We start from the raw sequence: 27,865 nt of genomic DNA, 5'->3' as shown, positions 1-27,865 counted from the left end.
CAGTCGATTATTGGGATTTCCGAACTGCATCTCATTTGCAACTACGCACAGGGACGATCATCATTTTCATTGCTCCCGCGTTGTACATACAAAAGCGCAATCCCGATTGCCGTAACTGCTTCAGTCTCACTGTTCCGGCGAAAGAATCCGGTGAAAGCCTATACGCCATCGTCTCCTGCGTTCCCGCCGAGGCTCTGCAGCTCAGATTTCGTAAATGAGTAATAAGCCTCCCGCGAAACCGGCGGTGCCGACGTCCTCAATGGCGTCGACTATCAAAGCCTACTCCGTGCCGCTAATTCTCTTTTCCGTAGCCGTATTTTACCAGCTTGTTGTTATTCCCATCTCCTTCCCTACTTCTCACTACGACGGTAAGACAATTTCATTATAAAATTGCCTTATATGATGAATATGCTCTGTAAATTTCATTTGCTTTTTTCTTATTCACTGATTATTTGATGGCCTGTACACTGTAGTTTTGGGAATTAAGAGGTATAGTTCCGTTGATGAAGTGAAAGAAGCATACGGAAAACTCTCGATTAAGTGGTAAATTGTGTCTTCACTTTTCTATTTTGGTGTTCTTCGTGTCATTGTGCATTCTGCTTGGTTTTACATCATTAGGCTAGACTGTCCGTTCACTTATCGTTGCGAATCTCAAACCTGATAAAGGATCATCTTGTGAGAAATTATGGTAATTACACAACAATATCACTGTATTTTTTACTATTTCAGGGAGTCAGGAATGGAGATTCCGGAGGCCATGGATTTTGTAAAGGTCAGTCGTTTCATTCGTAACTCGTTCTCCAGTAGTCGCATCCTAAATCATCCAAAATTTTAACTTAGGGAAATCCTGTTATTGATCCAATTTGATAATCCTTTTTTGTCGTGCATGTGCATGAAGTTGGATCTTCAGCCATTGCTTTTCTCCCGAGTGATTGGTCGTTTAATTTGCATTTTGTCTTTTTTGGTCACTGCGCTCCTAGAATTTTGAATAATATGTGAGGTGAAAGGACATTTAATTGGACAAACTGCAAATGAGTGATTAATTAATATTAGGTCTGCACTAGACTTGGGGTGGCTGATGGCATAAGTGGTCGGATTTGTGGTCGAGTATGGTGGGTTCGAACTAGGTCTATAGCGTAATTGTTCTTTTGAGTTCATTTATCCAAAATTTGTTATCCATTCAATCACGCCACCTCAGTCCAATTTTATGTAATCGAGTGTCATGTCAACATTCCATCAAAATTGCAAGGATAGTTCGAAGTTTAGGAACATAGATGAAAATTTACTCAATAGATAGAATTATAAAAGGTACTTGAATATGAAACTTAACTTTTTTTTGATAAGAATGTAACTTAACTTGATAGTACTGTCGAAGTTAGTTTTCATTTCGTAACTTGGTATGAAGAGAAGGATTACTTGTTCAAGTGTTTTCTCCTGATTCAAATGCAAGCACTACAATTTAACTTCTAAAACATTCCAATTAATAAGCATCGATTTAACTTCTAAAACATTCCAATTAATAAGCATTCCCGATGCCTGCATTTGATTTTTGCCGGAAATGTTAAGCTGTACTTTGTCTCTTCTACATATGATATAGGTTTGCACTTCATTATTGGAGAAACAAGTTATGCAATGTGATGAAAAATAGAAAGAGAAGGAAAATGGGGGCACACACAGGGATATGTGGAAAACACTAATACAAGGAGAAAAAACCATGATACAAGTTATGCAATGTGATGAAAAATAGAAAGAGAAGGAAAATGAGGCACACACAGGGATATGTGGAAAATCATAATACAGGGAGAAAAAACCACGATATAGAGTTTTTCTTATTAAGATTTGATACACCAGATACATAGAGGCTACATGTTTAAATAGAAAACAGGGAAACCCTAGAGTACAGTGAAAAGACAAAAATTCCCCTAGGGCCAAAATCCTATTTTCAACACTCTCCTTCAAGTTGGAGTGTAGATATCAATGAGGCCCAACTTGCTAATACATGAGTCAAAGATTTGTTAGGGAAGCCCTTTTGTAAGAATATCTGTAATCTATTGACTGGAAGGAATATAGAGAATACAAATGTTGCCACTGTCAAGTCTCTCCTTGATGAAATGCCTATCAATCTCCACATGCTTCGTTCTGTCATGTTGTACTGGGTTGTTCACGATACTTATTGCGGCTTTGTTACGACAGTAGAGTTTCATCGGACCGTCATGACCTTGATCAAGATCACTTAAGACCTTTTCCGACCAAATTTCCTCACATATCCCCAGACTCATGACCCTGTATTCAGCTTCGTACTTCTGGCAACAACTCCTTGTTTCTTACTCTTCCACGTAACAAAGTTATCCCACACGAAGGTACAGTATCCAAATGTCGACTTCCTGTCTACCATAGAGCCTGCCTAATCAGCATCCGTGTATGCCTCGATGCACTGTTTGTCGGACTTTCTGACATCAACCCTTTGCCCGGAGAGGTTTTTAAATATCTCAGGATGCGCTCCACTGTTCTCATATGTTCTTTGTAAGGAGACTGCATGAACTGACTAACTACATTGACCGCATACGCAATATCTGGTTTGGTATGGGAGAGATAGATTAGTTTCCCAACAAGCCGCTGATATCTTTCCTTGTTAACCGAAGCACTGTTACTCAAGTTACTGAGTTTAGCATTAACTTCCATACGAGTGTCCACTGGTTTACAACTTGTCATACCTGTCTCCTTATGTAAATCTAGAGTATATTTTCGTTTAACCGAAATCTCTTATTTCGACCGAGCCACTTCCATCCGAGAAAGTACCTCAATTTTCCGAGATCCTTGATTTCAAATTCCTTAGCCATTTTCCTCTTCAATCTGTCAATTTCTGAAGCATTAACACTTGAAATGACAATATCATCTACATACAAAATCAGAACTACAATTTTTCCGGATACTAATTTCTTTGTAAAGAGGGTGTGATCTGAGTGTCCCTGATTGTACTCTTGTGACTTCACAAAGGTAGTGAATCTGCCAAACCAGGCTCTCGGAGACTGTTTCAACCCATACAAGGACTTCCTCAGTTTACATACTCGATGATTGAATTGTTTCTTGAACCCTGGGGGAGGACTCATGTAAACTTCTTCTAATTCTCCACTAACTTCACGTCAAACTGGTGGAGAGGTCAGTCTTTATTAACTGCAACTGAGAGAAGAACCCGAACTTGTCCAGAGGATCCATCTCTTCAACGGGTATAAAGGCTGGTTGCAGTGCTCCAAACCTTATCCATGTTGGTAGTCGCTTGTCTTATGAGTGAATCTCGATCTATATCCATGGTCTATTTGATTGAAGCTGAAGGATGACTCAGAGAGATGGGCTCCTTTATCCTATAAGATATATGATTATATGATACCACCCCTACCTCCTTAAAAGTCAAATCTTCATATTTCTACGTGTGATTCTTGATCTTGAATAGGAATCCTACAGCGATGGATAGTTTGAGTTTGACAGAGGGCACCGGTTCGGAATAGTGTTAGCCATGATCTACCTTTCCCTTATTAGATTCGGATTCGGCTTTGTAATCCTCTTCCTCAAGGAAGGAGTAGGAGTCGAGAGTCAAGTCAAGAGTAGCCATCAACATAGAGCGAGTTGAGTAGATAGCAAAGAGGGAAAGAAAGCACGGGTGAAGAAAGCCTATTCTATTTTATAGCCGTCCTCCAGAAAGGGCATATCGGGGAAGAAAGCCCATTAGAATCCAGAGAGCTTATGCAAGCTCTTATTCTCCTAGGTAGAAGGGAGGAGGACTCAAGGGGCCACAGCCGCATTAGCAGTTCGCCTAGAATAAAGGTCAAGGAAGTCAGCTCTCAGGGCGAATCAAGGTAAACATTAGAACACACATTCTAACTTGCCTAGAAGGATAGTCTTCCAGAGGGGACAAATACTTCTCTCCTTACACTCGAGCTAGCTGCTCAATTGTTGGGCTAGATAGACTTACAGGGAAGGTCAATGTAATTGACTGTCTAGGGATGGAGTTACAAGAGGGGTCCTATATTCAGTCGAGCTTCTTTAACTTTACTACTGGGGAGAAAGTCTCGGAGTAATCTATTTCAAAGGTCTGAGTGAAGCCTCTGGCAACCAATCTGGCCTTGTACCTATCAATCGTTTCATCGGGCCTATATTTAACGGTGAACACCCACTTGCACCCAATTGCCTTTGTGTCCCTTTGGAAGGGTAACATGGTCCCAAGTGTAGTTTTTCTCAAGCGCCCCCATTTCCTCTATGATTGCAGCTCTCCATTTAGGAATCTCCATCGCTGCATGTATATTGCTCGGTATTGTAACTGTGTCTAGGCTCGTAGTGAGGGCTTTGAACACGGGAGACAAGTTGCTATAAGACAAGTAACTCTGCAGTGGATACTTCGTGCAAGATCTCGTACCTTTTCTTAAGGCAATAGGAAGGTCAAGAGAGGCATCATGGTCTTTCTTCTCCTCTGACTCCCTACTGCATTCAGCCTCCTGCTCATGTGTCTTATCTTCTAACAGATCTCTTCAACCTTCAACAATGTTCTCTGCTGGAACAGGTTTTTCACAACTACCATCACTTGTATCAATCACATTCTCAGTACAGTCATTGGTGCTGTCATTGTCTTCTCTGTCTTTACTCACATCATTTTCAACACAAACATCGTTTTCAATATAAATGTTACCATTATCAGGGATAGGATTACTAGTACTTGGAACTGACACCCGTCCTGACTCATGGACTGGAGCCAGAGAAGTAACAGGCGGCGATATTTCCTTCATGAGATTCCTCCTATAGTACGTGATCCATGAGACTTATTTGGTAGGTAGAATGAGTTCGTTGATACTTATATCAGGAATAGGTTCAAGTAAGACTGACAGACTTGGACCCCAATTAGTCTCTTCACTAGTACTCTCCCCCTGAAGAGGACTAATGGGAAAGAAGGGTTGATCTTCGAGGAAGGTCGCATCCATTGAGACAAAATATTTCTGGGAGGAAGGATGGTAACATTTGTACCCACATTGATGAAGAGGGTATCCCACAAAGACACATTTCTGAGCACGGGGGGTAAACTTGGTTCGACTAGGACCATGGGTATGGACGAACACAACACACCCAAACACCTGAAGTGGAACATTAGAGATAAGTCGATTATCAGGATAAGACTCTTTGAAACAGTCTAAGGGAGTTTGGAATTTTAAGACCTTGGGAAGACATTCGATTTATCAAATAAGCTGCTGTTAGAACAACATCTCCCCACAAATAGGATGGAAGAGAAGTTGACAACATAAGGGATTGAACAACTTCGATAAGATGACGGTTTTTCCGTTCGGCTACTCCATTTTGTTGAGGAGTATACGCAGACGAACTCTGATGGACAATTCCTTTAGAGACTAAGAATTCCCAAAAGGAATTATTAAAAAACTCCCGATCATTGTCACTTTGAAGGATAGCGATTTTTGCATTGAACTGGGTTTCTATAGAACTGTAGAACTGTTTGAAAACCGACATGACTTCAGACTTATCGGTAAGAAGAAAAACCTAAGTTAATCTAGTGTGGTCATCAATGAAAGTTACAAACCATTGTTTGCCAGTGGCGGTAGTAACAAGTGACGGACCACAAACATCGTTATGGAAGAGGGTGAATGGTTTGGTAGGCTTATAAGGCTGAGGTTTTAGCGAGATACGAGGTTGTTTAGCTTGGACACACATATCACAATTCAAGTTAGAAAAGATTAACATTGCGAAACAGATGAGGAAACAAATATTTCATATAATGGAAACTAAGATGTCCAAGACGATAATGCCATAACATATAATCAGTTTCAGTGGTAGAAAAACAAGATGAAAGTAAACTAGTCCTATCACATATGCTAGATGAAGCATCTTTAGTAAGGAAATAGAGTCCCCCATCATGTCGGGCAGTGCCAATCGTCGTCCTCGAGTTCAGGTTCTGAAAAACAACAGCATCAGGTGAGAAAGTAACTCGACATCTCAAATCCCTTGTAATCTTGCTAACAGATAATAAATTATAAGAAATTTTAGGCACATGCAGCACATCTTGAAGAACCAAACCCTCAAAGGGTGACAAACGACATTTCTTGGCCATAGGGGCAAAGGACCCATCAACGATTCTGATCCTTTCATTCCCAGCACTTGGATGATATAAAAGCAAGTGGTCGGAAGAGCCAGTTAAGTGGTCTGTAGCCCCTGAATCTAGAATCCATGGCTTGCTACCGGTTATACTAACAAGACCAAAAGATTGAAGAGTACATGATAGGGTGATCACACTTACACCCACTGTACTAGAGTTACTCTGATTGGTTTCTTGATTCTGAGGTTGAGGACCTCCAGTTGCCGATTCGCCTGCCAATGCTCGTTCAGAGCCTGACTGACATCATTTACTATTAGGTGGACGGGCATGCAGCTTCCAGCATTGGTCTTTAGTGTGCTAGGGTTTTTTACAGTACACACAAGAGTTGGCTTGCCATTTTGCTTATCATTGGCAGGACCTGACGCTTTAAATGCAGTAGAGTTAGTTGGCGAAACCAGTGTATTATTCATAGCACTAGACCTGTTTTCCTCAAGGCAAACTTCAGAGCAAATTCCCATCAGGGATGGTATCAGATGGGTTCCTAGTATCCGACTCCGTACTGTGTCAAACTTAGAATTCAGCCACACCAAAAAGTTATAAACTTGGTCGGTCTTAGACTGGTAATGTAAGACTCCCCTACACGGACAATTCCAGACCATCTCTTGACATAGGTCTATTTCTTGCCAAATAAGAGATAGCCTTTTGAAGTACGCTATAACGTCCATTGTTCCCTACTTGCATTCATGGACTTGTTTGCGTAAAGTTGTTAAAATATAGAAGAAGAAAAGAGAATAACAACGCACAGTTACGTGGAAACCCTAGTACAGGGAGAAAAACCATGATATAGAAATCTTTCTTATTAGTTAATTTGATACACTGAATACACAGGAACACAACGTATAAATAGACAATAGGAAACCCTAGGGGCCTACACAATTACATAAATGCCCCTAGGTTAATAACCCTATTTTCAACACTCCCCCTCAAGTTGGGGCATAGATATCAACAAGGCCCAACTTGCTTACACAATAGTCAAAGCCCTGTCTTAGTAACCCCTTTGTAAGCACATCTGCAACTTGCTGATTTGAAGGAATATAAGGGATGCATATGTTTCCACCATCCAGTCTCTCCTTAATGAAATGTCTGTCAGTCTCTACGTGTTTAGTTCTGTCATGTTGAACCGGGTTATTTGCAAGACTGATGGCAGCTTTGTTGTCACAAAACAATTTCATCGGAAGCTCATTATCTTGCTGGAGATCTGATAACTCTTTCTTCAACCAGATTTCTTCACATATCCCCAGACTCATGGCGCTATACTCAGCCTCAACACTACTTCTAACAACGACCCCTTGTTTCTTACTTCTCCAGGTGACTAGATTACCCCAGACAAACGTACAATACCCAGATGTCGATTTTCTGTCAACAACAGAACCTGCCCAGTCAGAATCAGTGTAGGCTTCAACAGATCGTTTATTGGACTTTCTGAACATCAGTCCCTTGCCAGGAGTTCCTTTTAGGTACCGAAGGATACGTTCAACTGCTATCATATGATCCTCACAGGGAGCCTGCATAAACTGACTGACAACACCTACAGCATACGAAATATCTGGCCTTGTGTGAGACAAGTAGATCAACTTCCCGACTAACCGTTGATACCTCTCTTTATTAATAGGAACTCTATCATTTTTCTCACTGAGCTTCGCATTGTACTCTACTGGTGTGTCAACAGGTTTACATCCAGTCATGCCTGTTTCCTTTAGTAAGTCTAGAGTGTATTTTCGTTGAGAAACTGAGATACCTTTCTTTGATCAAGGCACTTCCATTCCCAGAAAGTATCTTAGCTTACCGAGGTCTTTAATTTCAAACTCTTCGGCCATCTTTGTTTTGAGCCTCATGATCTCGCATCATCATCCTCGGATAAAACAATATCATCAACGTAGACAATAAGAAGAGCTATCTTCCCTGATCTCGACCCTTTTGTAAATAGAGTGTGATCAGAATGTCCCTGAACATACCCCTGTGCTTTCACAAAGGTTGTGAACCTGTCAAACCAGGTCCTTGGAGATTGTTTCAACTCATATAGCGTCTTTCTCAATCTGCACACCCTGTTTTTGAATTGACTCTCGAACCCAGGAGGAGGACTCATATAAACTTCATCTTCAAGTTCCCCATTCAGAAACGCATTTTTAACATCAAATTGGTGTAGGGGTCAATCCTTATTTACGACAACTGACAAAAGCACTCGGATAGTGTTTATTTGGGCACGGGAGAAAGGTTTAAGAGTAGTCTACTCATAGGTTTGATATAAGCCTCTTGCAAACAAGCTCAGCCTTGTACGTCATCGTCCCATCTGATTTGTATTTTAATAGTAAAACCCCATTTGCATCAATTGTCTGTGCCTTCAGGTAGAACACCTGTTCCCCGTTCCATTTTTTTTCATTCGAGAGCTTCATTTCTTTCTTCCATAAACAGCAGATCCGCCATTCTGATTTTCCCATCGCAACAATTATGTCATTTGGAAACCTCTCAGTGTCCAGACTGGTAGTGAAAGCTTTGAACTCGGGTGCCAGAATTACTATACGTCATGTAACATGCATAGGGTAATTTAGCACATTGAACGCGTGCCTTTCCTCAGAGCTATAAGGAAGAATCGAGCCATGGCATCACGATCACTTCTACTTTTCAGGCTTCTCACCTGATCGGTGATCTGTGTATCAGGGATTTCAGTATATCCTCCATATCATCATTAACTAGAATCATTTTCATTCTCAGCTGTCTCCTCTCCTGCCATAATCTCTTTCAGTATTACCATTCCTTTCGCACCTATCTTGCTTGCATTTATTCAGCTCTCCACACACATCAATCATCATTGAATTTCAGGAACTATATGTTTCTGGTCTGATGCGGGTCTGACTCATGTACTAGAGCCGGTAGTTCCGGTTCGAACAGTGACACTGCTTCCTTCTTGAGATTCTTTTTCTATAGTAAGTTTTCAAGGAACTTGGTTGGTAGGAAGGATCGGGTCGTCATGCCCAGAACTAGGCTTAGACGAAATATGAATAGGAGCTGACTCAAGGGACTGGCATGAGAGGACAGTTAGTCTCTTCACTCATTGTTTTTCCCCCTGAAGATGACTAACAGGAAAGAACGGCTGACCGTAGGAAAGGTGACTCCATGGGAGACACAGTATTTACGAGATGACGGATGATGGCACTTATATCCACTTGATGAAGTGGATACCAACAAAGATACACTTTTGAAGCACGAGGAGTAAATTTTTGCGGTTTGGACCATGAGAATGAACAAAGGCAATGCAACTAAAGACCCGAAGGGGACATATCGGAGATTAATCGAGTGGTTGGAAGGGACTTTTAACAGATCCAAGGGAGTATGAAGGTAGAAACACAAGAGGGCATTCGATTAATGAATGGGCGGCAGTAAAACGACATCCCCCAATAGATATGACGGAAGAGTGCGAGATAACATATGAGACGGGCTACTTCCACCAGATGACGATCTTTCCGCTCGGCTACTCCATTCTGTTTGCGGAGTAATAAGCACACGAGCTTTGATGGACAATTCCCTTAGAGACAAGAAAATCCTTGAAGGAGGTGTTGAAGAATTCTCGCCCATTTCACTCCGTAAAATTCCAATCTTCGCATTCAACTGAGTCTCGCGAGTTGTATAAAATTGTTGGGAAATGGAATGACACCTCAGATTTGTCAGTGAGGAGGAAGACTCAAGTAAGGCGAGTGTGGTCGTCTCTATAAACTGACAATCAACGTTTACTGGTGGAAGTGGTAACAGGCGAGGGACCCAAACATCACTATGAACAAGAGTAAAAGGACTTGAGGGTTTATAAGGCTGAGATTGAAAAGGAACACAACTTTGCTTGACACGAATACACATGTCACAATTTAAAGAGGAAGTATTAATATTGCGAAATAAATGCGGAAACAAATACTTCATATATTGAAAATTTGGATGTCCTAAACGGAAATGCCACAACATAAAAGTCATTTTTAGAAACAGAAAAATTTAACGACATAAACCCAGTTTGATGATCATCTCTAGAGGAAGCATCTTTAGAAAGGAAATAGAGTCCCCTATTGTGCCGGGCAGTGCCAGTCGTCATCCCCAATTTCAGATCCTGAAACAAAACGGAGTCAGGTGAGAAAATTGCCTTACACTTTAGATCCCTTATAATTTTACTGACAGACAACAAATTATAAGAGATTTTAGGCACATGCAAAGTATCACGTAAAACTAAACTGTCAAACGGGGAGATATGACCTTTCCTTGCAACAGGGGCAAAAGACCCATCTTCAATTCGAATACGCTCATTTCCAGCACTCGGGTCGTAAGAAATGAATAGATCTGAAGAATTGGTAAAGATGATCTGTGGCCCCTGAGTCCACAATCCAAGATTTTTTACCATTTATATTTTATACTAATAAGGCCAAACGAAGAAAAATTACCTAATTGTGCAATAGCACTCACTCCAACCGTACTCAAACTGTTCTTACTGTCAATAGAAGACTGCTTCTGAGTATGTTCATCTGCTGAGTCACTCACTAGGGCACGAACAGTATTAGATTTGTCATGAGACTGTCGTCGCTTGCTGTTTGGAGGTTTCCCGTGCAATTTCCAACACTTGTCCTTTGTGTGCCAGAGCTTTTTACAGTGCTCACACACAGGTGGGGTTTCTTTTATCACCATCAGCATTGGGCGACTTTGCAATGAAGGCAACTGCATCAGTTGTAGTAATAAGATTATTCATGTCGCATGACCGATCCTCTTCTAGCCGTATTTCGGAGCAAACTTCTCTGAGAGAAGGTGTAGGACGTTGACCCAATATTCGACTACGGACACCATCGAATTTATGATTTAATCCAGCCAAGAAAACAAACACATAGCTGCTTCTATTTTCAAGTATTGAGCCCGTGCAACCTCCCAGATATCCTTGGCGGTTGCAGCATACAATAATGGTCTGCCTATTTGAGGTTCCATACTATTCACGAGGACAGAGCGTAACAGCGAATCTTCCACTTTCCAGATCCGTTCTTGAGGATCGGTACCAAAATTTGTGATGCCCTTCCAAGGCTATCCTGATTAATTGGGATCAGGAGAAATAATTCTGGCCATTTAATTTTTCTCCTACAAGAAATCCTGCATCATCTGGGCATTGGGTCGAGCCACAAGTGGCTGGAAAAGGAGGAGCCACCGACTGTTGGAAAGATGTAGCTCGTTGCTTTAGATGGTCCTCGTATCTGCCCGACGCACGAGATGGCACCAGCCGGTTGGAATGCTCGAGCGAAGTGCTAGGCGCGGCTCCACAACAATTGATCTGACCGGCGCGAGCACGATCAGCGCGGATGGCAGCAACCCACGGCTGGGCTCGACTGGATTCGTCTCTGTCCGATCGTCGAAGACATGGCTGGGCTCGATCGGATTCGTCTCTGTCCGACTGTCGAAGGCAGCGCCGCTCTGGTTTCGGTCGCCGATCGTGGCTTCTTTCTGGTGCGGCGGCTCCCATCGACTCTGGCTCTCCATCGACTGCAGCTGGATGGTGGAAATCAACTCCGGTAGGGCTGCTTGAAAACACTCCTTCACGGCCGATCGAATGGCTGTCTTCATGTCAAAACTTGAAGTTCCATCGGCAGAAGACGACTGTGGTTGGTTCTCTTCCATAACGGCTAGGAGTTCGTCGCCTAGCTCTGATACCATGTTAAAATATAGAAGAAAAGAGAATAACAACGCACAGTTACGTGGTAACCCTAGTACAGGGAGAAAAACCACGATATAGAGATCTTTCTTATTAGTTTAATCTGATACACTGAATACATATGGACACAACGTATAAATAGACAGTAGGAAACCCTAGGGGCCTACACAATTACATAAATGCCCCTAGGTTAATAACCCTATTTTCAACAAAAGTATAGAGTCAGGAAGCATTCTGCTGTTTGGAGTAAAGCTTTTGTATAGCCTCCCAAATGTCCCGTGCAGTGGCAGTATATGGTAAGGGTTTGCCAATTTGAGGCTCCATACTCCCTGCTAGAATAGATCGAAGTAAGGAGTCTTCTCCCTTACATATACGTTCTTGAGGGTCACCCGTTCTCGGTTTCGATATCTTGCCCATTAGATATCCAAATTTATGACGACCCTCGAGGGTCATTTTTATGGATTGAGACCAAGAAAAGTAATTATGACCATTTAATTTCTCCCTTACAATAAAGCTAGCAGAATTTCCTATTGCCCCAGAAAATAAATTTGCTGTAGATAAGGTAGGGAAAGAGGACTTCCTGAGTAAGCTGGTAGACTAGAGGGGAGTTCTGATCGGGCATTAGAGGTAGCTCCAAGAACCTCTCCAAGGGTAGTCATCTGTTGCTGAACTGACTCATTCTGCTATTTAATCTGGAGTTGAAGTTGAGCGAATTGTTCCTGGATATAGTCAATTTTTTGTTCTGGATATGACGAAGACGCGATTCACCTATCTCCAATCTGCCACTCACGGGAATTCCTTGGCTGAAACCGCTACCCACACTTAGTTGGAAAGGAGGCATCGTGGCTGGAATAGGGAAAACTGCAGGTGCGACTGGGCAAAGAACGCGGCTCGGGTCTGAAGATTCGCGGCTGGCTGGGATGTCAGCGCTGGAGCCGAATAGCTGGGTCTGCACTGGAATCGAGCGGCGGCTGGGGACAATCGGACGTCTGCGCTCGGCTGGAGCCAGTCCAGAAGGCTTCGATTGGGTGGGCCCCGGATAGATTGCTTCTGTCTTCGATCGGCTGGTTGCTGCTTGTGGAGCTTCTGTAGCCGCCGTCCTGTGGCTGATCCAATCGGTCGGCTGGGTCTGTTGGTTTCTGACCCAATCGGCTACCTGTCCTTCGGGTTGGGTTGCTCCAATCGACTGATGAAGATGAGGTAAGACCGTCTGAAAGTACCATTCTATGGCTATTTGTACGACAGCTGCAATATCCATGGTTGTGGTGCCAGATGGCACTTGTGATTCTCCTGTTTGATTTTCCTCAACGGCGGCCAGGGTTTCATCTCTTTGCTCTGATACTATGATAAAAAATAGAAAGAGAAGGAAAATGGGGCACACACAGGGATACGTGGAAAACCCTAATACAGGGAGAAAAAACCACGATATAGAGTTTTTCTTATTAAGATTTGATACACCAGATACATAGAGGCTACACATTTAAATAGAAAACAGGGAAACCCTAGAGTACAGTGAAAAGTTAAAAATGCCCTTAGGGCTAAAACCCTATTTTCAGCGCAATGTATCAAACAATTTATGCTTAGCTGTTTAGGATCTTCTTTAGGCCTTGGGTCTTGACCCTTGATCTGTTTTTAACTTCTATATATTGTGTTATTGACGATTACCTTTGTTTCCCCTCCCCCCCACTCCCTTTTCTCTTAACCCCAATATTGATCGTTTGGCATGAACTATGTCTGTTAACAAAAATTTTGTTGTTGAAACTGTCATAAGTAATATTGTTTGATCTCCGTCATGATTATTAACTAATCATGATATGTTATACTATGTTTCTCCATGTACATTAGCTAGTTGTCTTATGATGGGTTATCTGCAGTAAGTTTTTAACGAGGCCATGATTTGCAGATTCAATATGCTTATGAATTGCTAAAAAACAATTTATGGAAACGCAACTATGATCTTTTTGGCATCGACGAACAATGGGTGAGTAGTTGATATGGTATTTCACCTTTGTTAAATTTGTTTCCTTAACCATTAACATCATGGATGCAGGGTGTTCTAGAAAAGGTCAAAGTGCAATATGCCAGAGAAAAGTTTTCGGAAATAAGTCTCCCATTGTTAGATGAAGTTCCATTAAGTGAGTTCCATTCACAATAATAACAAAATCTAATAGATTTGCTTTTCTGAATTGCTGATATACATGCCCTCAATGGTGCAGATACTGAAGATCACAACCTTAACTTCATAACATCCAATGATGTTCAATCTATTTTTAATGATGATAAGCCATCACTAATTATGGTAAAATCCTACTTAAGAATTTTGCAGTGCATGTTTTCTAGTTTGTACACTATAAGTGGAGTTTTTCTTTTGTATCCCTGCTTTTTTCTAGGAAGGTCTTCTAGTTTGAGATTCCTAGATAAATGAACGGTATTATATTTCACTCAAGATCATGTGATTCCTTCTATATACTTTTCATCTTATTATTTAAGGATGTAGAGTTCATTAGTTATTACACTTTTTGTTTTACATTATAGACATTATAGACTAGTATATTTCATTCTTAAAATAAAGTTCTCTAAAATATGTAAATGCGTAAACAAATGAAATGACCAAAAGAATATCAAAAACAGAAAACATATGTTCTTAGGCTCAAGATTTAAATGTGTTGGACCTTGGATTATAGGGGACTTGATCGGGATCTTCCCTTGAAAATACAAAATAGCATCTAATTAGGGTCTATTGGAAATGCTATTATTGCTTTCCAAATTCACTTATCGAATATTTCAATAGGGTGTAAGGAAATACAAGGAAAGATGAAAACATTCTATACTCAAACCAAGAAATAATGAAAAGAAAATTTAATTGGCTTGGATAAAAGAAGAACCATAATCACAAAATGTTAGACAAAAAGTATGCAATATACTACGAACTTAACATCCATGTTATGTAGGAAGGTGTATTTATGAGCTAGAAGGATCTCAAAGGTTTAGAATGGGTCTATAAATAGGCTTTTATTTGCTTTTGGAGGACAATATATTTTCTCAACAGGAAGGTAGCTATATTTCATTGATAGAATGGAATTTACTGGGAAAAAGTGTATAAAAGCAAAAGGAGGTACAATACGCCGCTCTATGGAAAAGATTTTAGGGAAAGAAGCAGAAACAGTATTTTTGCCAGTCTCTCCCATTCAATGGTCATAATTAACCACTCTCTCCATACAATAACTCCAATTGCTGCACAAGTTGAGAGGAACTGTTTGTAAAGCAAGATACTTAGAATTAGTGTTATTCTAGTTTTACGATGTACTGTAGGCAATTACAGTTATCCTATCATCTCTATTTATTACTCATCTAGAACTTACACTGTTATTATTTTGAAGTGATCATTCAAGTTGTTTGCTTGTTTTCTTTCCACTTTTGAATTTTATCCATTCTCTATTCGTGTTCTCTCTTTCCCCATCCGGTTGTTGAGTTATTTGGTTGAATGTGTTGACTTTTTACTTTTTCAAGTTCCTGACTTGGTAATATTAGAGTTAAAACGGTGTACCTGGCCAATGTATTGCAATATTAGTTTCTTGAATTGGGAGCTTTTAAAATCTTTGAGAACTCCCTAATTTCTTTTCTTTTCAATAAGTAAAAGATTATAGTGATAATTACGTAATAGTTTGGGTTCTAAATTTCTGATTGTTGAAATTTGTTTCAGTTGTATTCATTTGGAAGCAAACTCTGCGTTCAATTTTCTGATGTATGGAAACAAATTGGTTTGTACTTATCTCTTCTTTATCTTTGTGAGAGATCATAATATTCATTTAACTTCCTTTTTGGTCTTAATTCGTCTATTCTATTTTTAGTTATCAAGTCCAATTATCTTTCTTCCGAATGTTAGTTCTCATTCTTAGTTCTTGGACGTTTGTGAATTCAAATACTATTGGGAAGTACTGAAAAGACACAATCAGGGTTGCTTGGCCTCTTCCATTATTTCACCCTTCCCCTCTGATTTCTGTTCACTTCTGACTTCAGACCCTGTCCTTGCCCATTACAACCATTTATTAATTAAATAGCACTCATGGTCGGCTCATGTACTCTTATGCGTTGAAGATAATCTTTTCCCTTTAGCTCCTAATGCTATACCATTGTAATCGTTGCCTTAGTAGCTTAGCACCCAAATGGAGAATGCAACTGCTCTATTAGTGAAAAGCATGTGAATAATTTAATTTCTGCAGGTAGGTTAATTAGTATTTGAGTTTGATTTAGTTTCAGCTCAACTTCTTAAACCTTTTTTTTTTTAAAAAAATAAATTCACGATGACAGAAATCCCTGGTCTTTTGTTATTAATTGTTTTCTCTACCAAAATGTAGTTCTGGATAAGCCTGAATTGGCTACTCTAGTGTGGGCAGTGCCATTCAATATCTATTGAGCAATTGTGAGGGTTCATGTTTTGTGTTTGTATTGCAAAAGAATGAGTTATGACCATTGAATGTCTTTTTAATCTTTTTATTTTTATTTATAAGAAACAATTTCATTGATGTATGAAATTTACAAAATGGATATAAATCCTTGGAACTACAATAAGTTTCCCCAATTCTTAAGAAGGGAAGCATTTGTATAATGTATATGAAACAAAAAGATTTGAGCTTTTTACACCAAGAAATAGCATAGTTAATGGCAAGGTCAAAGAAACTGTCAAAAGGATGAGCCCTATCCATGAAGATTTTGTCCCTTCGGGGACATCCGATAAAATTGGAACCATCCATGAAGATTTTTTGGTTTCTTTCCTTCCACAGTACTCAAAAGAATGCACATGAAATATGCAGCCATAAAAGAGCTTGGATGTTCTTTTAAGGGTGATCCCCAAGAGGATGGAGCTCGAAATGACATAACTTGCAATTGCTTAAATATTATTTATTTTTGATATCCAAAAGAGTACGGGCCAGCTTATGCACACCTTGACTAATCTTACGGGACAACCCGCCTGACCTACAACATTTGGATGTCAAAGAAATTCATAGGATATTAAATCCTAGGTAGGTGGCTACCATGGATTGAACCCATGACTTCTTAGCCCTTTGTCAAAGGGATGTTCCCTTATTTACCACTAGACCGTTGCTTAGATATTATTTATTTAGAAATGTTAAATAAGCAGACAAAGATATACTGATGCTAAGAAGAAATTCCTTCCCTGTACGTTCCCCCTACCTCCTTGGGCAAACGAATATACTGGCACAAATGATTCACTACTTTGAGTAGATTGAAGTAAAATTTGTTATCTTTTCATATATGTTCATTCTCAGTTGCTTTGCTGGATGGAGTTGCTAATACTGCAGTGGTGGAGCTTGGGGAAGCTCAACTTGCTGCTTATCTTGCAGAGAAAAAGCCAACTGGACAACCATTCTTCAGGAATGGTAAGTTAAATTTTGTTTCCAAGTCCTAGATTCTTTAAAGGTATGGAACAGTGTAAGCTTGATTAAACTCCTTTTTGTCCTCAGAGAACATCTATCTTCTATGGTAGACATCTTTTATTAAATCTAAATGGCCCTTAACTGTACAATCAATTTTGGTTTTGATTTATCTTGGAGTCTCATTCAGCTTTGTATGTTCTTCATTGGATAATTATGCAGGACTACCGTCACTTGTTGCCTTTCCTCCCGGTTGTAAATCAACTGATTGCATTAATAGGTGAGTGAGGTTTCAATGGGGTTAAAATTTCAAACTAAACAAACTTAGATTGTAGTTCAAGTGCAGAACTTTACCGTTTTGGAAAACAAACAAGTATACTAAAGAATTGAATAACCCTAGAGAGCTAGGCTAGTTGAAAAAGCTTCCAGCTGGCCAAATCAACGAGGGATATGTAATTATGTTTAGTGTTGAAAGTTCAAATGTAAGCATTTAACTTTGTTTTTTTTTCAAGAAAAAAGAAAATATTTATTTATATATATAGCAACAACTTTCATTTAGAAAAAAAAAAGAAAGAAGAGTCATACGTTGTTGCTTTTTCAGAAGGTTACTTTTAATTTCCTCCTTACGCTTTTATTACAAAATTTTTCTAAATATTTGAACATATTTCTTCCTAGGTTCGATGGAAAGCTTTCTTATGATGATATTACAGATTGGTTTGCAACAACCGTACTGTATCTACCTCGAATCCTTTACTACTCAAAGGACACATTGGTAATATTCAGAGTCTCACGGTGTTATTTATGTTTCTTTTTTCAATGGTTCAATGTATTGTCTGGGCATGGTATTCTGTGTCACAGTATAGCAATTCTTGCACATAGGCTGTAGCGTGGGGCCAAATTGGGGGGCGGGGAGCATGGTAGGTTGTGATCTGTAATTGTAGTGCTGTAGCCCTTTAATCTCAAAAGTTTGTAATTTTTCATGCAAGAGAGGCATAACTGGATATATTGTAATCTCTTTTCGGAATGACCTCTTACCCTTTACACATTGCTCCTTCGGTTTGTAACTTGATGGTAGCAATTTCCTTAATTATTCATATTAAAATGAATTGTGTATCTTGTTCACTCTCAGGGACATAAATTTTTGGCAAAGAGTAGTCCCCATAAGGTATCATTTATTGCTTACCATTCTCGGCCTCCTTTTTTTTTTTTTCTTCCAACAATAGACGTACTATTTACATGTAATTGTTGCTAATGTATTGATTTGAGACCTGCTTTTCTTGAGTTGCAGTGAGTTTCTAATTAGCTGATATAAATATTCATCTTTCTACTGGCAAATAGGTCAAAGTTATTATTTTCTCAGAAACTGGAGAACGTGCTGCACCATTCATACGGAAAACTGCAAAGAACTACTGGGATTCAGTTTCATTTGCCTTTGTGCTATGGCGAGAAGAGGATTCATCCATCTGGTTGGACACGTGAGTGCATGATCCTCTCTTTAACTTTGATGCACAGTACAATGTATGCTTAGTTATAGTTCATTTATATTAAGTTAATTTTATTTTTAACTGTAATCTTCATCCTTTTTGGTTACTTCTCTTAGATGGGTTCGCAAGCATTAATTAATTTATTATTACTTTTTTAAATGGGATTTTGTTTCAATCAGAATTTGATGGAGATTTTGTGTTTGGACTTAGGTTTGGGGTGGAACTTGCACCTGCTATGGTATTCTTGAAAGATCCAGGAATGAAGCCTATTGTGTACCATGGCATGTCACTTCTTTTTCCATGGCTTATTTCATTTGTGTGCATTTTCCACTCTATTCTATGCTCTGTGCATTGTTTGACTAATCAAACGTGCACTTCTTGCCATCAGGATTTGTTAACCGTTCCTCGTTTGTACAGCTCATTGAACAGAATAAGCAACAAGGTATTATAGTTTCTTTAGATTCTCCTTTTAAGTCAATTATTTGTTCTTTTTAATCAATACTACATTGCTGCTCTTCTTGAGACTATTGTAAAAGAACACAGAGGATTTGGGCCCAGAAACATAAAATTCAGTGGCTTCTGGAGGGTGAGGAAAACTCGAATTTCTTTCATAGATGGGTCTCTACTCGGAAAAGTAAGAACTTCATTTCTGCCCTGGAAAGTAGAGAGGGTCGGATTCTCCTTAATGAGGACGAGATCGTGGATGAAATCTTAGATTTCTACACAAACCTTTGCGGTGCTAAAATTCCCCACCCCTTTACTTTTGAAGGGTCGAATTGGAGACCCCTCAGCACTACTGATTCTTTATCCTTGGAGGCCCCTTTTGAAGAGAAGGAGATTGGAGACACATTTTTGATTTGGGGAATCTCAAGTCTCCTGGCCTTGATGGCATGGCAAGGGAGTTTTATAAAAAGTCCTGGAACATCTTGAAGCTTGATATTGTTAAGGTGTTCCAAGAGTTTTTTAAAAATGGTATCATCAACAAGCATTACAATGAGGCGTATATTTGCCTCATCCCAAAAAAGAAGAAAGTCACTGGGGTTAGCGACTTCAGATCCGTAAGTCTTGTGACTTCTCTTTATAAGATCATTTCCAAGGTTCTTGCTAATAGGTTGAAGAAAGTTCTCCCCTCCATTGTGTATGAGTCTTAGACGGCTTTTGTGGAGGGTTGTCAAATTCTAGATGCTATTCTTATTACTTCTTAAGTTGTGGATGAGTGGAACTTTTGTGGGAAGAAAGGTGCTCTCTTAAAACTAGACCTCGAAAAGGCTTATGACAAAGTGGACTGAGCTTTTCTTGATGTTATTTTGTAACCCAAAGGGCATCACTAAGAACTCATAGTGTCCCTCACGTGTTCTATATGCTGTCTTATGAATGTCACAAGTACGTACTCGAATTTGATGGTAACTAGACTTCAAATCTATTTTTGAGAAAATAATGGCACCAAACATCTCATCCAACAACTTGTCGATCACAGGGATGGGGTATTTATCTAGCACAGTTGCTTGATTAAGGGCTCGATAGTCCACACAAAACCGCCAACTGCCATCTTTCTTCTTAACCAATAGAACTAGGCTGGAAAAGGGGCTTCGACTAGGCTGAATAATCTCAGCCATCAGCATTTCACGAACCGTTATTTCAATCTCGTCCTTCTGGAATTGAGGATACCGATATGGTCGAACATTGATAGGAACTTGTTTCGGGTTCCAATTGTATTGCGTAATCATGGTCCCTTTCGGGTGGTAGTGTAGTTGGTGCCACAAACACTTGTTTATACCATCGAAGAACGGCTCGAATAGCCTCGGGAAATTTGATCACATGCTTCTGGAACTCAACATTGCTGTCTTCCTTCACCTCTGTATCCAAAGCATTGAGTTCCACTAACATCCCTTGGTCTCCCTCCCCAAGTGTCTTCATCATAGACTTTAATGAAATTTGGGATTTTACCAGACTATGATCTTAGTGACTCGAGGCCTGAACAAACATGAATTGCAACTCTTTCATTCTTGCACTGGTGGCCAAAGCTAAATTTATCATCACACTTGAAGTAAATGCCCTTTTACTTTTTAGCTCTCATCTCTTCTTCCGTTAATCGTCGGTAGGGAAGAGTATTTCCACTCTTTGTTGTTGAATCACGGACCGGCGTAATAGTGGTTGATGATGTCGTAGAATTTCGGTTAGGGCTAAAATGAAAAAGACCAGGCACTCGACCCGCTTCCACTACTGGAACCCGACCCACTAGTTGTTGGGTTCATTTTTGAACTTGGATTGCTACTCGTGCTGACCTGTTGAAACCTATTTTCTTGGATCAATTAATCTTCCTCAATCAATTGGGCCATTGTCATTTTTGCCTTTAGGCCTATTGGATTCATCTTTCTCATCTCAATTTGAATTTCCTTTTTCAGCTCACACACAAACTTGCTCTCTAGGGCTTGTTCACCAAGCTCTTTCAACCCAGCAGGATATTGTTCAAATTGTTGGCAATATGCTCTCACCGTTGTCTCCTGTTGAAGTTTCATCGGTCATGCATATCGATTAGCTTCATTCGTTGGACGGAACCGATCCAACAATAACACGTGAAATCGCCACCCACTACCCATCGGTTGCCAATCATCTTTGCGTTGATACCAGTCTAACGCTTCTCCCTCCAAACACAGCACTACCGCATCCTTGTCCTCCCTCCAAACACAACACTGCTGCATCCAATTTGTCCTTCTCTAACAAATGATTCACCACAAAAAAAGTTCCGCACGGTGCAACTATGGATCGGGGTTCTCACTCTCTTCCCCTTTGAATATCGACACCTCTAACTTCCTCAGCCTCATGTTGAACAGAGGAACTTCTTTACTGCTAGATGTGTAAATCCCACTCTTCTCTTTTCCTTCCATCTTCGAACCAGTTGGCGATGAATCCACCAGTTTTTTTCCTTTGTCCGACACTGTTCTCTCTGTAGATGTCGATGCCCTCTCAGCCATTAACACATCCAAGCACGATAAAACTAGACTCATTTGCCCATTCATCACTTCAAACCTCTCGTTCTCCACCTTAGTTTCCAACGACAATCGCTTCTTACCCACTTCACTCAACTTCTCTTCCAAAGCTACTACCCTGCCTTCCATCTTACCCATCATATCCAAGTCTTACTTCTCTGATACCAAAATTGATAGGCCTCAGCCAAACCAATTTATTTATCAACACAGAGGGAGAATTTGAGAGCTCCCTATTCTCTCCCAAGTCTCTCATAGAAGCTATTACAATCAAGAAAATACCAAAAAGATAATCCTCTCTACAGTCTCAACGGTATGCACACTTCTCTCTCAGGCCCCTAACTAACAATATTCCTTTGGGCCCACACAATCTCACAATTTCTCTCACTGTATCACATACCCAACTCTCCCTCTTTTCTCATTTGCTTACGTACATACACCTTAGTGACTCGAGGCCAATAGGCTTCAGTTAGCTTAAGCAAATTAAAGTGAAGACATCAATATCTTGAAACTTCAAAGCTAAGAAGCATAAATACAGATACGGGGACACGGATACGACACGACATGGACACGGTGACACGCCATATATTAAAAATCTAGGACACGAAACGACAAGGGTGCTTATTAAAATATACATTTTTAAAATTATATGCCATTTTTATACCGAAAGAAAATTTGAAGTAAATGGGTTGATGCATTTATAAGCTTTAAAAAAACTTAGTTTGATGTATTTCACACTCAAAAGTTGTTATTATTGTCGTATATGTGTCTTTAGTCTACTCAACAAGTATTCTATGCATGTCTAACACAATTATTGCACTAACAAGTGTCCGATATATGTCCAATAAGTGTTGAAGTGTCCGACATGTGTCGAACATAGACAAGCTTGCCAAACTAAAGTGTTCACGCTTCTTAGCTTCAAAATATAATTCTTTTCTCCAGCTGTTGGCGTCGTTAGAATCTTTCTACATATTTATAGGAGATTAATGGTTACATAAAACATTAAACAAGTGCATAGGAAATTAAAGTGGAGGAATATTCCAGTGTATGGTGTTCCAATCTTTAAAAAGTAAGTCGATAAGTCAATAGTTTTCGGCTTGGACAGCAAAATCTTATCTTAAAATAAACATATTTCTCCATATCATATTAACAAGTCCCTGGCATCTCCGTCCGTATTGATTTAGCATTTCTTCTTTGTACTACAGTTTTAATTTCAGATCTTAAACATTACTGAAGATGTATATTAAGTTGATTAACATTGACTCTCACTCTCTCTCTCTCTCAAACTTTTCTTTTCTTTCCCCGGTGAATATAGTTAGAAGAGATTTGAAATATGATTTATTTCTATGTTATTATTATTTGTTTTGTTACTGGATTACTCATAGAGTTTAATTCTTAAATTGTTTTATACTTAGTTTCCCCTTGATCCTTTTTCTCGTTCTACTTTTCTTCCATCTTGGTCCTGATTGATTTGGGTTCTCATATCTTCTCTTTAAGAACTTCCTCAATTAAGAAGTCGGACATCAATGGAGCTGGGATGTGATGCTCGTGGTTATTCTCGTGCTGGATCCGACACATTAACATGGTACTGTGCAATTGTAGCTGGAAGGCTGGGTGCAGAACTCAACAAAATGCGTGAAGTAAGCTTTTTTCCTATGATTAATTTTCATGTAGCAGCGCTCTTAGTTTTCTTGTCATTTTTCTAGTTGGTCCTGCATAGTTGTTCGCAGATGTTAAAATTGAAATGATACATTTTTTATTTTCATCATTTAGTCAGAATAGGCTACATGCAGGTAGTGTTAGTGCAGGGTCATTATATTTCTGGGTTATCCTATGTAATAGTATTCAGATGAGCAAAGTTCTGTCCTCGGGGTGGGGGGTGGAGTGATTGCCTTGGTTTCGTCCACCGTGGAAACAGTATAAATTTGAAATGGTAATTTAGTTCAAGTATTTATAATTACAATTGACTTAGATTTGGTTGTCAACTGTGGGATTTCAGGGGTGGTCTAGTCATTGCCTTTTAAAAGAGTTTAAGGATAACTTTGCTTACTAAATGACAAATTACCGTAGTTCTAAACATGTTTTATCTAATTTGAGATAACTTTTGTGTTAAATACCAATATGTCTAATTTGAATATTGCTGAAGTTGTAGAACACTTTTTAGTTTTTATCATTGTATAATTGATTCTTTAAAAAGTTAGGGTAGCTTTAGGACAATTATTGATGAATATGTTGTCAAATTTTTCTGAGTAAATTTAGTTGTAGCATAATAGCATCTTGAGTCTGTTAGGCGTAGGCCCCAGTTGTAGTTACTTAGGAGAGGAGGGGTAGTAAGGGAAATGCACACCAGACAAGTGGCTGGTGGGACGTGGTTTCTTTTATGGGCGGGGGATGCGAAGTTTATAGGCTGTTGCTGTCGGCCTTTATTTTCATCTGTTTAGAAATTGAACGGTGCTTCAGAAAGGTTTCCCAGCCCTTTCGAATTGGCTGGAGGTTTCAGTGTGTTCTTGTTGTTTATCTCGGAACTCACATTAGAAATACAATCACATCGTGAGATACAATCCTTGCATCTAATTCTAGTTGCATTTTCTTATATCTTAAAGGACTCTTTGTGGCAAAGCTAACTCCTTCTCCCACCTCTACATAAACTGTACATCAAGCCACAGTGAATATATTTATTTTGATTTACACTATAAAAACACATAAATCAAGTTGTTGTGACAAGGTTTTTTTTTTATTTTAAAAAAAATATATAAATATCAATGCAAACTATGTATTTTGCAATTTAGGAATGGTGTAATTGTGAAAAGTTAGACAATGCGCAGGGTGAAAGAAACTTTAACTAGTGATAGTGAAGCTTATGGAGCTGATGAAGACCCAAAGATATCTCCAGCTGTAGTCGCACTTAAAAGCAAACGTTTGTCCTTCACTTGGCTTGACGGTGAAGCCCAGAAGGTAACTCCCATTCCTTGGCATATCATTAAATTATTAACTGGAATGTGAGAAACAGGGTAGCGGTGAACCTAGTGGTCAATCCTTGCTTTGGTATGCTCATCTGAAATAGAAGTTTTGCGTTCTTCCAGCTGAGCTATGAGCCATCTATGCTTTCTCAGTCCATTTTCTTCTAGTCTTTTTATGTTTAGTTTTTCGTGATCTCTTTATGTGGTACATGGGAAGTCTAGTCACATTAGAATATTCTGAGATTATCTTCGAAAACTCAATACTTGATTCTTGAATAACCTCAAAAAAGAATTTGCTCTATAGATCTGAAGAGTTTCAAATGATCACAGTTCACATTAGCAATTGAGCACTCTTGGATGGGTTTAGTACTTTTTTCCCGTTCTTTATTTTTCAACTCGATAACATGTGTTTAGAGGGAAAGAATTTATTATTGAATACTGAATAAACTCAATTAAGAAAGTATTACAGCCCTCAACTGTAAATAAGAAAGTAAACAATAATAAGAAAGTAAATAATAAGAAATTAAACAATAATAAATCCTCAGGACTTTAACGAACAGATAAATAGAAGGATACAAAACTGATTAATTCAGTAATACTTGATAAGAATTTGAAAAGACAAAATCTTGTGTAAGGTATGCCACTCTCGATATCTTCCAATATGGTGGAAGAAGTTTGAATAAATTAAATTCTATATACTTTGGAAATAAATGTTTAAGCCTGAATAACCTCAAAGACTATCCCGGGGGGATAAAAGACCATAATATTTTACAAGAAAGCCCCCAATTTGAAGCAATTAACGATAAAGGATAGCTACAAAATCTTTTCTTTCCTATCGGTACTATTAGTTATTAATGGTTTTAGCTCTTTGATATAAGTATTTTTTATCGATTCCTGATGGAAAAACTGCCATGCTTCAGTAGTTTTGTCTATATTCTCTACAAAAAGATGTTCTCTGTATTCTTAAGAATGTCCTCCTGTGCGTATCTCCAGTGTGTCAGAAATTAAAAAGTAGTAATAAAATGTATCATACACTCCATTCCCAATGTTCGATGCTTGAAACTGATGGTGTGATAATTAATGTCAACACTTGTTTAGATAATGTCCATGATTCTTCCTCTTCTTTCCTCTCTCTCACTGATACATCCTTCATTTTTCTCTAGAAATATTGTTTCTTTTACATTAGCTCTGAATCTAGCTATGAAACTTGTGGACCAATGAGAGATCTCAGTGACGTGCCTCGATTATTTATTGTGCGGTACAAAAGGGATGCAACTAAAGCTAAGGAGGTGAAGCCAAGAAGTATGTTTGATACATCATCCGATGATCTGGATCTTGCCGCACAGCTTGTGGCTCTTTACAATGGTTCATCTGAAATTTCAGAGGTTCGAGTCTTTTCCTAATGCTTCATTGACCTAATTAACCACTGCATGTCACCGATATACGTTAAATAGCTTGTATTGATGCTTTGAACATGGGATTTCAGTATACTTCTCTTACTAGTGAAATTTCTTCTCTTCTTTTGTAGATTGTTCAGTGGGTCTCAAAAATAATCGAGGATGGTGATTCGAGGGATCTGCCCTTTTATGTAAGAGAGTTTAAAGGGCTTTATTTTATTTATTATTATTAATTTAATTTTTTAATTTTTTATCAAGGCATTTATTCATAACTCTGATACTTCAAAGGCTCTTATTTCGTAGCTTCAGGGGTGAGGGGTTTTCTCAACCCCTTGTCCTTAGGTTTTCTTGGGTTCCCCCTTTGTTAGATCATTGTTTATTATTAAAAAGAAATGAAAATAAGAAGAAGAATGAGGTGTGGGGACTAGTTGACTGAAGTGCATCCTCGTGTTTCTAAATGCCAGAGAGTGAAGGCTCCTGAACTTGTTCATGAAAATCCGGAGCATATGATTTTTGGAAGTGCTGGGAGTAGTTTAATTACCAATGTGTTGAAGTGGATTGAGCACATCAAAGTTGGAATCTACTACCGGCTAGACGACCCAAGGATTGGTCCAGTCTTGTTTCTTGCTTCATTATTGTCTTTTGGTACAATATGGCTACGGACATCTCAGCCCACTCCCCCATCTCGACCAGCTAGGCAACCAGACCTCCCAAAGGAATCCACTCAACCAAGTCAATCAACTACTAAGGTAACTGATTGAGGACTCAAGAATGTTCCTTTATAGTTTCTTCAGTAGTCAGCCTAAAAGAATGCTTAATGGGCTTGTGTTTTATGAATTGGAAGACCATGTTTGGATAGCCTTTATAATAAATGTATCTTATGGTGGAATGGAACCTATGATGATCTATATATGGATCTTTAATATGTCAATGTTTTTGCGACATGCTTCTTTTCAGGAAGGAAGCAAACCTAGAAGAAGAAATCGTTCGAGAACCGCATCAATTGCTGACGTACCTCCTTCCATCACTGATTATGAGCCTCCAAATGCTTATCAGATGCATCTTTCGGGTTCTGATTCCGAATAGTAGGGGAGGGGTATATTCAGTTCATCATAGATATAAACTTTATATTGCCAAACTTTCATCTATAGCCATTATTTATTGCAACTTTCCCGGCTTTGATTAAGATGATTGGCTGTTGCTAGTACTGCGAAATGGTGGATACAATCCCCTCTGCTTAAGCAGGTTGAACGGGGAGCCCCATCATCTACTTGATTCAGGTAGAACTGGAAACTTACCCAGCTGTAAAGTTCCGTATCTTATTATCTGATTGAACTGTTGCTTAATAGTCATAAAAGGAAATTAGTGGTCTCTTAAGCTTTATTAGAGTGCTAGTTTAAAAGGTAACTGTACAACATTTTCTAATTACTGTTCTATTTGAATTCAGATTTGCACATAACATTTGTTCTGATCTGAAGTCTGTTAGAACGTGAAGATGAATTACCTTGTTTGGTAAATTAATAAATTTGTTTTAAATGCGTTTTAAATTCATTGTGTTTTTCAATCTTAGAGGAACTCGTGATTTTAGATTTGACTATTAAGCTACAGTTCTAATCTAATCTAAAATGCAAGTCAACGTTAGAAAAAGGAAGAGGGTAAATTGCATTTTACCTCCGCTGGCCCCCTTTTGCACTTAACTTCTCGTCGCTTGTTTCCCTTTTTTGATACATGAACCTCTTTCTCTTCTTTCCCAACTCTCCTAAAATTTCTATACATCCCTTTCTTGATTCATGCCCTTGTTCTCTTTATATAATAATTCTAATAT

General features: G+C 39.1%; 1 protein-coding gene across 1 annotated transcript; it reads left to right on the top strand.

Annotated features, from left to right (window-relative positions):
• LOC120071055 lies at positions 1–27,587 on the top strand. The gene is made up of 20 exons (XM_039023062.1): positions 1–368; positions 474–543; positions 730–772; positions 13,720–13,797; positions 13,867–13,951; positions 14,033–14,115; positions 15,520–15,577; positions 17,108–17,218; positions 17,435–17,492; positions 17,888–17,984; positions 18,342–18,377; positions 18,551–18,687; positions 18,907–18,977; positions 19,085–19,138; positions 23,181–23,323; positions 24,498–24,638; positions 25,807–26,028; positions 26,172–26,231; positions 26,505–26,789; positions 26,998–27,587. The coding sequence occupies exons 1-20, from the start codon at positions 215–217 to the stop codon at positions 27,124–27,126; spliced, it is 2,115 nt and encodes a 704-aa protein (XP_038878990.1). The 5' UTR covers positions 1–214; the 3' UTR covers positions 27,127–27,587.
• Positions 27,588–27,865: the final 278 nt, after the last annotated feature.

The sequence above is a fragment of the Benincasa hispida genome, chromosome 2, assembly GCF_009727055.1.
Source record: "Benincasa hispida cultivar B227 chromosome 2, ASM972705v1, whole genome shotgun sequence".
NCBI lineage: Eukaryota > Viridiplantae > Streptophyta > Magnoliopsida > Cucurbitales > Cucurbitaceae > Benincasa > Benincasa hispida.
This window is presented reverse-complemented; position numbering and strand designations above follow the sequence as displayed.

Coding starts and splice junctions, on each gene's coding strand:
- LOC120071055 (XM_039023062.1), top strand. CDS start 215: ATGAGTAATAAGCCTCCCGCGAAACCGGCGGTGCCGACGTCCTCAATG. Junction 773..13,719: donor AGGCCATGGATTTTGTAAAG/GTCAGTCGTTTC, acceptor CATGATTTGCAG/ATTCAATATGCTTATGAATT. Junction 26,232..26,504: donor CGAGGGATCTGCCCTTTTAT/GTAAGAGAGTTT, acceptor TCTAAATGCCAG/AGAGTGAAGGCTCCTGAACT.